This window comes from Hyperolius riggenbachi, chromosome 1 (genome assembly GCF_040937935.1).
Source record: "Hyperolius riggenbachi isolate aHypRig1 chromosome 1, aHypRig1.pri, whole genome shotgun sequence".
NCBI classification, from domain to species: Eukaryota; Metazoa; Chordata; class Amphibia; order Anura; family Hyperoliidae; genus Hyperolius; species Hyperolius riggenbachi.
Genome location: NC_090646.1, coordinates 305,322,145 through 305,335,282, shown reverse-complemented (window position 1 = coordinate 305,335,282; position 13,138 = coordinate 305,322,145). Strand labels below are relative to the sequence as shown.

The 13,138-nt window shown below is 44.8% G+C and overlaps 1 protein-coding gene across 1 annotated transcript in view; it reads right to left on the bottom strand.

The window, feature by feature from the left end:
• The window catches only part of LOC137509098 (semaphorin-6B-like), a 729,870-nt gene that overhangs the window by 539,167 nt on the left and 177,565 nt on the right, over positions 1–13,138 (bottom strand). The window contains exon 4 of the mRNA XM_068233804.1: positions 7,287–7,406. Within this exon, the coding sequence (XP_068089905.1) occupies positions 7,287–7,406 (120 nt within the window). The remainder of the gene's footprint in view (positions 1–7,286; positions 7,407–13,138) is intronic.

Here is a 13,138-nt window from a genome sequence, read left to right as displayed (position 1 = left end):
TCTGTGGCTCCGCCCAATGTTTCGTTGCCCTAGCAACTCCTCAGGGGCCCCTTGCAGCAGGCTCGGTATCTTTTAGAGCACTAGCCAGTAAGCTATTGCGGAGAGGGACGCTAAATGACAGAGGTGTGCGCCTTGTCACCAGCTTAGTGCATCTCATCTCTGCATACCCCTGTACCTGGAATCAGGTAGCTTGTCAAACAAGGGGCTGGCTGTGTTTTTCATTTTTGATGAAGTTTTCTGACCCAATGAGTGGTTATACACCACTGATCTGTTTTTAACTTTTTTAAAAAATAAACTGGTACGCTTTTACGCGATGTGGAATCCGCTTTTTGCTTACACAGACTGGGAATAGCCAAGAGAGGACTGCCAGAGAGGCTGCAGGGTGGCCAATACCCCAAATGCGAGCATTGGCCTTGGAGGCCTAGAAGTCTGGTGAGTCTTTCCCCGAAGGGGGGGCTTTTTCATTATATGACATATTTGCTGTGTCTAAGAAGGAACAGGCAGAGAAGAGCGCTTAACCATTTTTACTGAATAACTCTGATTCTATACCTGGATCGCACTCGCTCTGGCGGAAAAAGCAGTGGATCTTTCCTATCCTACTTCCCATCCGTCTGTCTGTCTTGTCTGATACGAACGCTTGCTGTAGGCTCGGTGAGGTAACCGTTAAGCAAGCGCTCGCATTCTCTGTTTCGTGTTTGTGTGGCGGGGGTTAGTTAGGCGTGCTTGTCTCTGTTGTGCTTAACACGCGGAGACCGCACTGTAAACGCGTTCGCTGTTTCGAATGAGTGCGGTGTTAGCGTTTGTTATTTTCCTTATCTTCTCATTGTATGATTTGCTGTGCCTTTGCTACTCTCGTGCCGTCTTGCTTAAGCCTTGTGTCACCTCTGGCAATCGCCTCTCTCGCGATTGCGTTCCTACTTTGTTTCTGCTGTTGTGTGTGCACCATCGCGGGTTGGCGACTAGATTGGTGCACATACATACATTCTGTCCCTGTGCGCATTCTCATTCGCAATCGCTTCTCTTGCGATTGCGTTCTCACTTGGTTTCCTCTGTTGTGTGTCCACCGTCGCAGGTTGGCGGCTAGATTGGTGGACATACATACATTCCTCATCTGTGCTTATTCGGTCTTGTGTCGCTGTTGGCAATCGCCATCTCTTGCGATTGCTTTCTCACCTGATCTTCATGGTTGTGTGTTCATCGTCGCAGGGTGGCGACTAGATTGGTGGACACATACCCTCTGTCTCTTTGCTCTCTCTCTCTCTTTCAGGGCTATCTTGCCTTGCGTTTCTTCCCTTCGTACAATTCCTGTCTGGCATCTGTGGCAGGGCAGAGGATCAGTTCCTCTGCACTCCACAGCTCCATCTGCCGACAGGAATTTCCCTCTACAGGTGCGTTGCACCTTTTGCTGGGTTCTCTCAAATTATACGCTTGTGGAGGATTTCCGCAGTATCAGCGCACGTCCTGTGCGCTGACCACGGAGAGAATTCCACAATCGTTACAGTATGACCAGCCAAACCGAAATTCCCAGTGTAGAGGGAATTTCCGATTTGTACACTTTTGTTGCATATGGGTCCTATGTCTTTAAGAGCTTTAAAAGGCTAAATTCAGAGACCAAGGCGGAATTCCCTTCTGAATGTGTGAGATTGTGCCTGAATCCCACCTTTCAGATTACTGATCCGTCCACGTCAGCTCTCTAGTTTGCCTATGTGCTCTTGCAAGGGGATCTGTTCTTCTGGGCTTATAATGTATTAAAAGACAATTCTTGGAATGATAATCTGTATCAATTTCTTACATTGATCTTCTCTCACTGGTTTAAGCTGCCTAGCTTACCACCTGCTCTGTTTGAGTCAGTAGCTGTTAATAAGTCAGCTGATCTATCCCTTCCATACAAAACCATGCAGTGTGACAATCAGTTCAATGTTTCTGTTGCCACTTCAGGTTCTAAACAGCAGCCATCCAAAGTTGTTAAAGAAGAAAAGTCTAAGAAACACAAACATCTAAATAAAATGTTTCCTATAGATGTTGACAATGATGTTGCTCCGTGTCAGGGTTTTTCGCCCCAATCAGAAGCATTTGTGGGTCCTTTAATAGGCAAGATTATTTTCTATATTAAAGGAGTTAAAAAATCTGTGCAAGTTCCAGATTCCAACCCATATAAAGATTACCTTGTTACAGGGTTGTTTGAACCGCCATTTGCCTCATGGGAAATTGGGGCTTTGGTGGAAGAATTTGACTTTGATTGGAAGGCCTTTTGCGATTTTTACATCGCAAAAAGCGAAGAGGTTCTGAATGAATGTTTCGATTTTATGTACGATTTGATAGATTCTGATGAGTGTGACAAATGTTTTGTGGATCCAGTGATGTTTGTCTGGCAGATGATCTTGGATGAGTTGCACACACACCAATCAATTTATTCATCGTTATCGGATGATTGTTCCTGCCTTCCTGGGGTAAAGCATGTGAGTTTAGACACCGTGCGATCTGAGATGAATGGGTGTACCTTTGTGGTGGATTCCTGTGCGAATCCTGAAAGATTCTCTCCTGACTGTGTGCAGTTTGAATCTATGCGATCTAATGCCTGTTTCTCAGATGTTCCTGCAAAGTGTGATCAACATGAATGTGTCATTTCTCTCAAAGATATGCGGGATCCTTTGTCATCTAAAAACAGATCTTTAAGATCTTCCATCTATGATCCTGCTATGGGAAAAAGTCCTAAACTATGCAGCATCAAAAGTAAAATTAATATGTCTAATAAAGTTTCTCCTGTTGTCGCTCCTTTTTCTGCAAATGGATCTTTGTCTCACCATGTTCACACCTGTAAGGGCCCGTTGCCTGGTGACAGTTGCTGCAGTGTTTCTGTCCTGAACGCCTTACAGTCTGCTCCACAAATCGCGGAGGTTTGCGCTATGGAAGCGTCAGTTTCACAACCTAAAGCGATTTTGGATTCGCAAGTTTTGCGTTCTGACTCCTCGGATTCGACATTGTTAGCCGAATCTAAGAGTGAGACAGCACTTCGGTTTTGCGAATCTGATGCTGAAGCTTCTTTGCCTTGTCCAGAGAAGCTTTCTATGAACCTGCCCTGTACCATGAATGAAAACATGATTTCCAATCGCACTGACATTTGTGAGTCCCTTTCTTGTTCTGAGTAAAATGCTGATTCTGCACCCTGTACTCTGGATGAGTCAATATGGCCTTGCTTAGAATCTCCTGCAGTGTCCCTAGAGGCTCGTCTAGGTATTGCTACTACACTCACCTGTTTTTCTGCAGTTTCGGAGTTGCAAGCTAGTTTGACTGCTACGCAGAATTCTGGGTGCAGTGAGATTGAAGTTCGGGAGTCAGTGTGTGTTCCAGTAAATATTCCTGTACATCCCGCTCATGATGATGAAATCCAGTCTCAGCTTATGGTGGAACCATTCCTGGGACATCTGCCCTGCCTGCAGGAGGTATTTAATGTTCAGCCCTGTAACATGGATAGTTTAGAACCCTTCATAGAAAACTTGGAAAATGACATTTCTGAGGTCTTAGTTGATGTTTTGGAGGTTTTCAAGTCCCTCCTAAAGGGTGCAGAACTTCTAGGATATACCCCCTGCCCCCCAGATCCATCTGAGGTTTTGCCCACTTTAGTGGGCATTGCTGTTGTGCCGACTACCTTTGCAGCTCTGGTGGAGCTTCACTCATGTGTAGTCAATGATGATATTACTGTCACAGAGATTTCTGAATTTGAGTCAGAGTCTTCTTTTGAAAGACCAGTACCTGTGGCCTCTACTCGTGATGATTTTTTGCCCGGTCCTGGATTTGGTCTTGTCGTGTCGGACTCTGAGGTTGGCAGTTCCCCGACATGTCCTGAGGTTTCTCCTGTGCTGGTGTACCCCAATGTGCTCTGTGACCCAGAAAGCCCAAGTATGCCACGGTTACCAGCATGCTCAGATGCTTCCTCGGCGGAGACATGCTCTGATATTGCCTGCCTGTTTGCATGCCCAGAAGTGGTCCCTGAAAGTCCTGATCTTGATGGGTGTCCGGGTAATTCTGAATCCAGAATAATCATTGGTTCCATAGGGGTTCTTGGCGGTTCTCCATGTGAGCCTGGTGAGCGTTCTGGCCTCTTGGGATCTCTGCAGAGCTCCAAAGGGTTTTGGGAGATTCCAGGAGAGATTTTGCTTGGTACCCTGGACAGGATCAACAGTGGCTTTTGTTTTGAAAGAGACACGTCGAACAGGTATTGTGGCAGGTTTGGGGTTTTCGGACGCTCCCTGGAAGGTGGTGGGTATTGTCTGGAGGGTGTCGATGGCTTCTTCCCTGGCATTCACAGTCCTGATGGGTGTTACACTGAGACTTGTAGTACTGATGGGCATGTTTCGGTGGCTTCTGCTTCCGATGAGGTCAGTTTCGGGCGGACTAACTCTGGAATTGGGCCTTGTCGGGCTGTCCCGACCTTCATGAGTCTTCAGTTAGAGTTTTGTGGAGATACCAGTTGTGAGGAACGTCTAGAATCCGTACCTAGAGGGGGGGTACTGTAATGATCCGCTCAGCTGGCTGCACAGGCAGACAGCTGTTTGACCATTCCTTATGTCTGAGAGATGCAGGTCTCTGGAAAAGAGACCTGGCTTCATCTTGCAACTTTCAGAGTTGCTTTGCTGAGGGATTTGCATACTTGCAAATTACCGAGCTGTCTCCTTTGAGGGCTGGCACTATAAAGACCTTCTGCTGACCAGAAGGCTTTGCTGGTCATAACGGTTTGTTAAATCACTCCTGGAGTGTCAGACTTCCTGTTGGATTGTTATAGTTAGTTTAGAGTAATTCTGGGGACTGCACTAGGCAGCTTCTCTAGTGCAGTTAGCCTGCTTATCTGTTTTGTCTGTATTGCCTCAATGTTGCGATTGTCCTGTCGCAAACGGTGGTCGTCAGGAAATCGTTCTGTCTGTCTTGGAGTATAGCTGGAGCAGCGGTTGCTACCAGTTATCTCCTCTGTTTGTCTTGCTAGGATCGCACTAGCCTCTAGCGGTAGCGGCTGTGGATCCTTCTGATCTGCTTTCTTGGAGTATAGCTGGAGCAGTGGTTGCTACCAGCTATCTCGTCGCCCTGTGTTACTTGGATCGCACTTGCTCTGGCGGTAAGAGCAGTGGATCCTGCTAACTCTGTTTCTATACTTGGATCGCACTCACTCTGGCGGTAAGAGCAGTGGTTCCTGCTAGCTCTGTTACTTTACCTGGATTGCACTCGCTCTGGCGGATAGAGCAGTGGATCTTTCCTATTCTACTTCCCGTCCGTCTGTCTGTCTTGTCTGATACGAACGCTTGCTGTAGGCTCGGTGAGGTAACCGTTAAGCAAGCGCTCGCGTTCTCTGTTTCGTGTTTGTGTGGCGGGGGTTAGTTAGGCGTGCTTGTCTTTGTTGTGCTTAACATGTGGAGACCGCGCTGTAAACGCGTTCGCTGTTGCGAATGAGTGCGGTGTTTGCGTTTAGTTAGCGTTTGGTATTTTCCTTATCTTCTCATTGTATGATTTGCTGTGCCTTTGCTACTCTCGTGCCCTGTCTTGCTTAAGCCTTGTGTCACCTCTGGCAATCGCCTCTCTCGCGATTGCGTTCCTACTTTGTTTCTGCTGTTGTGTGTGCACCGTCGCGGGTTGGCGACTAGATTGGTGCACATGCATACATTCTGTCCCTGTGCTCATTCTCATTCGCAATCGCTTCTCTTGCGATTGCGTTCTCACTTGGTTTCCTCTGTTGTGTGTCCACCGTCGCAGGTTGGCGGCTAGATTGGTGGACATACATACATTCCTCATCTGTGCTTATTCGGTCTTGTGTCGCTGTTGGCAATCGCCATCTCTTGCGATTGCTTTCTCACCTGATCTTCATGGTTGTGTGTTCATCGTCGCAGGGTGGTGACTAGATTGGTGGACACACATACCCTCTGTCGCTTTGCTCTCTCTCTTTCAGGGCTATCTTGCCTTGCGTTTCTTCCCTTCGTACAATTCCTGTCTGGCGTCTGTGGCAGGGCAGAGGATCAGTTCCTCTGCACTCCACAGCTCCATCTGCCGACAGGAATTTCCCTCTACAGGTGCGTTGCACCTTTTGCTGGGTTCTCTCAAATTATATGCTTGTGGAGGATTTCCGCAGTGTCAGCGCACGTCCTGTGCGCTGACCACAGAGAGAATTCCACAATCGTTACAAAAATAATATATATCTTGGTTGTTTTTGCCACCAACTAGGCTTTCTTTGGGGGTACTTTTGGCTAAGAATTATTTTATTCTAAATGTGTTGTAACAGGAAAAATAAGAAAAAAATGGAATTCATTATTTCTCAGTTTTCGGCTATTATAGTTTTAAAATAATACATGCTACTGTAATTAAAACCCACACATTTTATTTGCCCATTTGTCCTGGTTACTGCAATGTTTACAATTTTTCCTTAGTACAATGTATGGCGCCAATATTCTATTTGGAAACAAAGGTGCATTTTTTCAGTTTTGCATCCATCCCTAATTACAAGCCCATAATTTACAAAGTAACAGTAATACCCTCTTGACATACATATTAAAAAAGTTCAGTCCCTTAGGTACCTATTTTTATTACTTTTTTTTTTTTACAAAAACATTTTTGGGGCACCTATTGGGGAGTGTGGGGGTAAGGGGTCAATTTAAAAAGTAAAAATAGTTTTTTCTATTTCAAAAAAAAGATTTGAGATGCAATTTTACTATTTGGCCACAAGATGTCCTCGCACATAGCTTCCCTATGAGTAGTATTACTACGTATAGAGGAAGTAATGTATGGATGTCTAAGTATCATCCTTTATGAACGGCGACGCCATCTCTTAGACGGTGGCGGTCATTCATGCGGGGAGTTCGATCAATGAATGGGAACTGTGTTCCCATTCATTGATCTCACAGCTAACGGTTAGCGGCGGTAACGACCGCAGGAGGGCAAGTGGGAAGGGACGTAGTAGCTACGTCCCTGCACGGAGATATGGCATTTTGCAGGGACAGCGTTACTCTTCCCGGTGGAAGGGAATCAGTAACCTGATTACGTTTACAAACAATATAAATTATGATTTTACCCTAAAATTTAGCATTACAATTTTTGCATCGTTATTGTAAATTACGATGCAAAATTACGATTATGTGAAACTTGTGCTCATCACTATTGAGCATTTTATTTGCTATATAACTTCAAACTAATGAAAGTAGCAGAGATGAAAACTACAATAGTGTAATACGTGGAGGTAGGGTTTTTTATTTTTTTTTAATACTTTGGTGATAAATAACTATTTAAAAACCCTTGTTAGTGCTTACCTTTGAACCATTTGGAGTCATGTTTAACACTTCTTAGAGCTGGACGGTCCCCAAGACTACGATAAAGAACTGCATCAATTGCAAGGAAATCTGTCACTGTAGCTGTGAAAAGCATCCCATCTAGAAGAAGGGGGAAAAAATGTAAAAATGAGAAAGTAGTAAAATTCTGAGAAATCTCTAACACTGACATTAATTATGGACCACAAACTTCTAAGGTCCTTCTACTCCGCAACCATCTAATCTGTTTTCTGTAAATCCATCCAGGACTTCTATGTTTTGCGGTCGGAGGAGCCAGCATCAGAGGGTCATCAGATCAGCGGAGAGGATAATTGGGAAACCCTTTCCCCACTAGACCCCAATCATAACACCAGACTGTACTACAGAGCAATGAGGCTTGCCAATGATCCCTCACATTCAGGCCATCATTTGTTCTGTCGGCTCCCTTCAGGCTGAAGGCTCTGGGCCATTTCCACCAAGACTCTCGCAGGAGTAAGTCTCTCAGTCCCAGGCCATGTGTCTGTGGGAGGAGATGAGTGGGGCTGGGTATTGGATACCCTTAAGATGGTGGATGCCCTTGCCCTTATTTTTATTTTATTTTTTTGGTGGCTCCTTCCTTCAGCTTCCGCTTGTATCCAGGGTGGCTGGATAGTGTAATGGTTAAGGGCTCTGCCTCTGACATGGGAGACCAGGGTTCGAATCTCGGCTCTGCCTGTTCAGTAAGCCAGCATCTATTCAGCAGGAGACCTTAGGCAAGTCTCCCTAACACTGCTACTGCCTATAGAGCGTGTCCTAGTGGCTGCAGCTCTGGCACTTTAAGTCTGCCAGGAGAAAAGCGCTGTATAAGTATTTGTCTGTTTGCTGCCCGGATTTTGTGGCTCCCTCTTGGGTTGTACAAGCTACGCAGGCAGACAGTACACACTCGCAGACGCTGGGCAGGAATGAGCGTCCTTTGATGACGCCAGCCCAGGACTCAGGAGGAGTGCTCTTCGTAGTGCATGCTGCATGTGCGCTTCACCTGCTGGGGGAGCAGTATCTGCGTTCCAGCAGCCGCGGCATTACAGGACGCGCGACACATCTGGCGCCTGTGCAGTCTATTAGCAAGCCTCCCGCAACCAGGAAATAGCTTTGGGAGCTTGCTGTTTCTTGGAGGGAGACGGAGAGCGGGACAATGCGGAGTGGTGGTGGCAATAATGCGGAAGGCGGCAGGAAAAAAATGGTATTTTGTGAATGTGCATGGTATGATTGCACATTCAAACCGCGGTATACCGTCATACCGGCATACCCTGGCAACCCGGCATATCAACTTGTATACCGGTATATCAACTTGTTTTTTTTTACTAACAAAGACCCTATGTCAGCTGTCCGGCTGTGTCAGTTTAACCTGATGCATTAAAACTGAAAATGGTAAGATTCTGCTAAGGACATAGTGCAGAGCCTTTTTTCGTCTGTTTTAGGTTTGAGTAGCCTGGCTCTAGCATTGTCTTAGTGAGTGAAGGGTGAGTGGAGTTCAAATCATTTTTCATATCTAAACAGCAATTCAAGTCCCCTATGAACAAAAGAGGCAAAGTAGCTTTATCCTCTAAGGGAGAATGAATAGCAAGTGACATTTGAGAAGTGAAATAAAGTTTATTGCATTTACAGAAAGTGCACAATAATTGTTTAAATAAAATTAGGCAGGTGCATAAATTTGCCATTTTATTGATTCCAAAACCATTAGAACTGATTATTGGAACTCAAATTGGCTTGGTAAGCTCAGTGACCCCTGATCTACATACACAGGTGAATCCAATTATAAGAAAGAGTATTTAAGGGAGTCAATTGTACGTTTCTCTCCTCTTTTAATTTTCTCTGAAGAGTAGCAACATGGGGGTCTCAAAACAACTCTCAAATGACCTGAACACAAAGATTGTTCACTATCATGGTTAGGGGAAGAATACAAAAAGCTGTCTCAGAGATTTCAGCTGTCTGTTTCCACAGTTAGGAACATATTGAGGAAATAGAAAGACCACAGGCTCAGTTCAAGTTAAGGCTCGAAGTGGCAGACCAAGAACAATCTCGGATAAACAGAAGCGATGAATGGTGAGAACAGTTAGAGTCAACCCACAGACCAGCACCAAAGACCTACAACATCATCTTGCTGCAGATGGAGTCACTGTGTATCGTTCAACCATTTGGAGCACTTTACACAAGGAGATGCTGTATGCAGAGGATGCCTTTTCTCCACCTACAGCACAAACAGAGCTGCTTGAGGTATGTTAAAGCACATTTGGACAAGCCAGCTTCATTTTGGAATAAGGTGCCGTGGACTGCTGAAACTAAAATTTAGTTATATGGGCATAACAAGGGGCGTTATGCATGGAGGAAAAACACAGCATTTCAAGAAAAACACCTGCTACCTACAGTAAAATATGGTGGTGGTTCCATCATGCTGTGGGGCTCTGTGGCCAGTGCAGGGACTGGAAATCTTGTCAAAGTTAAGGGACGCATGGATTCCACTCAGTATCAGCAGATTCTGGAGACCAATGTCCAGGAATCAGTGACAAAGCTGAAGCTGCGCCGGGGCTGGATCTTTCAACAAGACAACGACCCTAAGTACAAAGCTCAAAATCCACTAAGGCATTCATGCAGAGGAACAAGTACAATGTTCTGGAATGGCCATCTCAGTCCCCAGACCTGAATATAATTGAAAATCTGTGGCGTGAGCTAAAGAGAACGGTCTATGCTCAGAAGCCATGAAGCCTGAATGAACTAGAGATGTTTTGTAAAGAGGAATGGTCCAAAATACCTTCAACCAGAATCCGGACTTTCATTGGAACCTACAGGAAGCTTTCAGAGGCTGTAATTTCTGCAAAAAGGAGGATCTACTAAATATTGATTTCATTTCTTTTTTGTGGTGCCCAAATGTATGCATCTGCCTAATTTTTGTTTAAACAATTATTGCACACTTTCTGTAAATCCAATAAACCATGTCACTTCTCAAATAGTACTGTGTGTGTCTCCTATATGATATATTTAACTGACATTTGTTATTGTAACAACCAACAATTTGTACAGGAAAATCATGACGATTAACAAGGTTGCCCAAATTTCCGCATCCTACTGTAGCTAGTAGAATGCATTCCTGATTAAACAATTTACAGTGCAGTAACACATATTGACCATCTGGGTCTACTATATCATGAAGGTGCATAAAGTCCACACTAGAGTGAATTAGGATGGATACACCTCTAGAGTAAGAAGTGTGGACTGAATGGAAAGAGTGAGAAACCCAGCGCTTAAAAGTCTATTGATCAGCGCAGATCTATTCACCAACTTCAAAATTTCACAAACCGCCACCACACCTCTTGTGATCGCACTCACCGGCTAAAATTATCATACAAAATGATCATATGTTCCAATCTAAAATATTGCATAATAGAATCTATAAAAGCGCATTGGAGAGGTATGGATAGAGCGAGAGAATTGCTTAAAAGAGAAACCAAGTGGATGCTATTGCTAAGGACTATGGCCCCTGAAGGTTTAAATATGGAGTACAATTTGAACGGTTTTATTGCAACTAACTGATTGCATAGTGCTAGAGTACCCTTTTAGTGATGTATAGATAGAGTCCTCCCCTTTTAGCTGGAATGAATGTGTGTGTGTGTGTGTGTGTGTGTGTGTGTGTGTGTGTGTGTGTGTGTGTGTGTGTGTGTGTGTGTGTATGAGATTGAGTCAACTTGGAGATTATGCCAACACTGCGTAGCAGCGACCACATAGGAATTGTTATGTTCTTTTTATATTTTTATTTTTGTAATCATTAAACTTTTTAATTTGCATAACTCTATGCGGAATTGTATAATGAGCAGGCGCAGGCTTGATAGTAGAGCAGGTGGAGCTATGGAGCATGATAAAATGACATCCAGTAGCCCGTGACCTTCTAACCCCTTGAGAAAGTCACATGGACGAAACCGGTTGGGGAGGAGCTACAGAGCGAGCGAGGGACGGTGGGAGCGTGCGGATGACAGTGGTGCTACGTGGAGTATACGGCTGTGTGGTCCGCTGCCTTACTAACCCTGCACTTACCTGTATGCCTGTGATAGACATACATGGTAGAAACATGAGTGCACTTATTTGTGTTTTTATGGAATACATTTTATTGAAACTGTGCTAAGCTATGTGGAGCGTTTTATTTTCATGTTATGCAATGGTGATATGAAGAGGATATAAAGCGGAGCCCAGCTGTGACCAGAAGGGCAGAGAATCATTCTGACTGAGTGCATATGATCATTTTGTATGATCATTTTAGCCGGTGAGTGCGATCACAAGAGGTGTGGTGGCGGTTTGTGAAATTTTGAAGTTGGTGAATAGATCTGCGCTGATCAATAGAGACTTTCATGTTACTTTTGAGATTGAGACCAGGAATCAATTCAGATCGGCTGCAATTGAGATTGAAGAGTGTGTGGAATTGCTCACAGAACTGTTGTTTTTCTGTTACAAAGCCAGCGCTTAGACAGCCAGCGAACTGTGTCGTCGGTCAGATGGGTCTTCTGCAAACAATAAATGGCTGGGGGCGTATCAGGCCAAATATGAGAGGACTGCCTGTCTCTTTGTAGCGTCTGATACCCCCCTTACGTTCCAACTAAAACATTGAGTTGCATAAACAAGAAAATAATGTAGGGCTTTTGGCTGCTGAAGTTAAAGGGTATTTGCACCATACCATTTTGTATGATCATTTTAGCCGGTGAGTGCGATCACAAGAGGTGTGGTGGCGGTTTGTGAAATTTTGAAGTTGGTGAATAGATCTGCGCTGATCAATAGAGACTTTCATGTTACTTTTGAGATTGAGACCAGGAATCAATTCAGATCGGCTGCAATTGAGATTGAAGAGTGTGTGGAATTGCTCACAGAACTGTTGTTTTTCTGTTACAAAGCCAGCGCTTAGACAGCCAGCGAACTGTGTCGTCGGTCAGATGGGTCTTCTGCAAACAATAAATGGCTGGGGGCGTATCAGGCCAAATATGAGAGGACTGCCTGTCTCTTTGTAGCGTCTGATACCCCCCTTACGTTCCAACTAAAACATTGAGTTGCATAAACAAGAAAATAATGTAGGGCTTTTGGCTGCTGAAGTTAAAGGGTATTTGCACCATACCACTTATCTTATACCGCTGTGCTACAGTAACCTCAATAAACAAGAACCTCTCTGTAATAACCTGGGGACATAATCAGCTTTAAAGAATGAAACAGATAATCAGTAGTAACAAACAAATGATGTGAGTAAGGGACGCGGAGCCCCAATGCCTCAAAAGCTGCTCACTATACAGAGCAGACAAAACAAGACAAATTCTATTGCAGGTTTGAGAACCAGGTTGCACCTGGGGAGCACCTGTCACTGCCCACTCCCCTCCCCCTAGTCCCTGATAACGCCCTTAGCCTAAGCTCACCCCCTCAGGGGGTGTGCAAGGCAGACATCCTGTGCATCTTGTTGACACTAAACCCCAGGCAAGCCTCTGGCCCCGATGTCACGTGTCCAGCCTGCCTGAAAACCTGTTTGCAGCAACTGGCTCCCATCCTCTCCTCCATTTTCACCAAGTCACTGGAGGAACGCAGAGTCCCCGCTTATTTAAAGAGGCCCATCTGTCACTAAGAAACATGGAGTCTCCCACCTCAACAACTTTAGGCCCGTGGCCCTGACGTCCGTTATCATGAACATCCTGTAGAGAGTGGTACTATCTATCCTTACAAGGAACCTGAACTGAGTAAAATTATTTAAAATAAACACATGATATAGCTGCAAATTAATATTACATTCTTACCTCACAGTCAGCTCCTCTCACAGGCTCCCCATTTTCTTCTTACAGTGATCACTTCCAGTT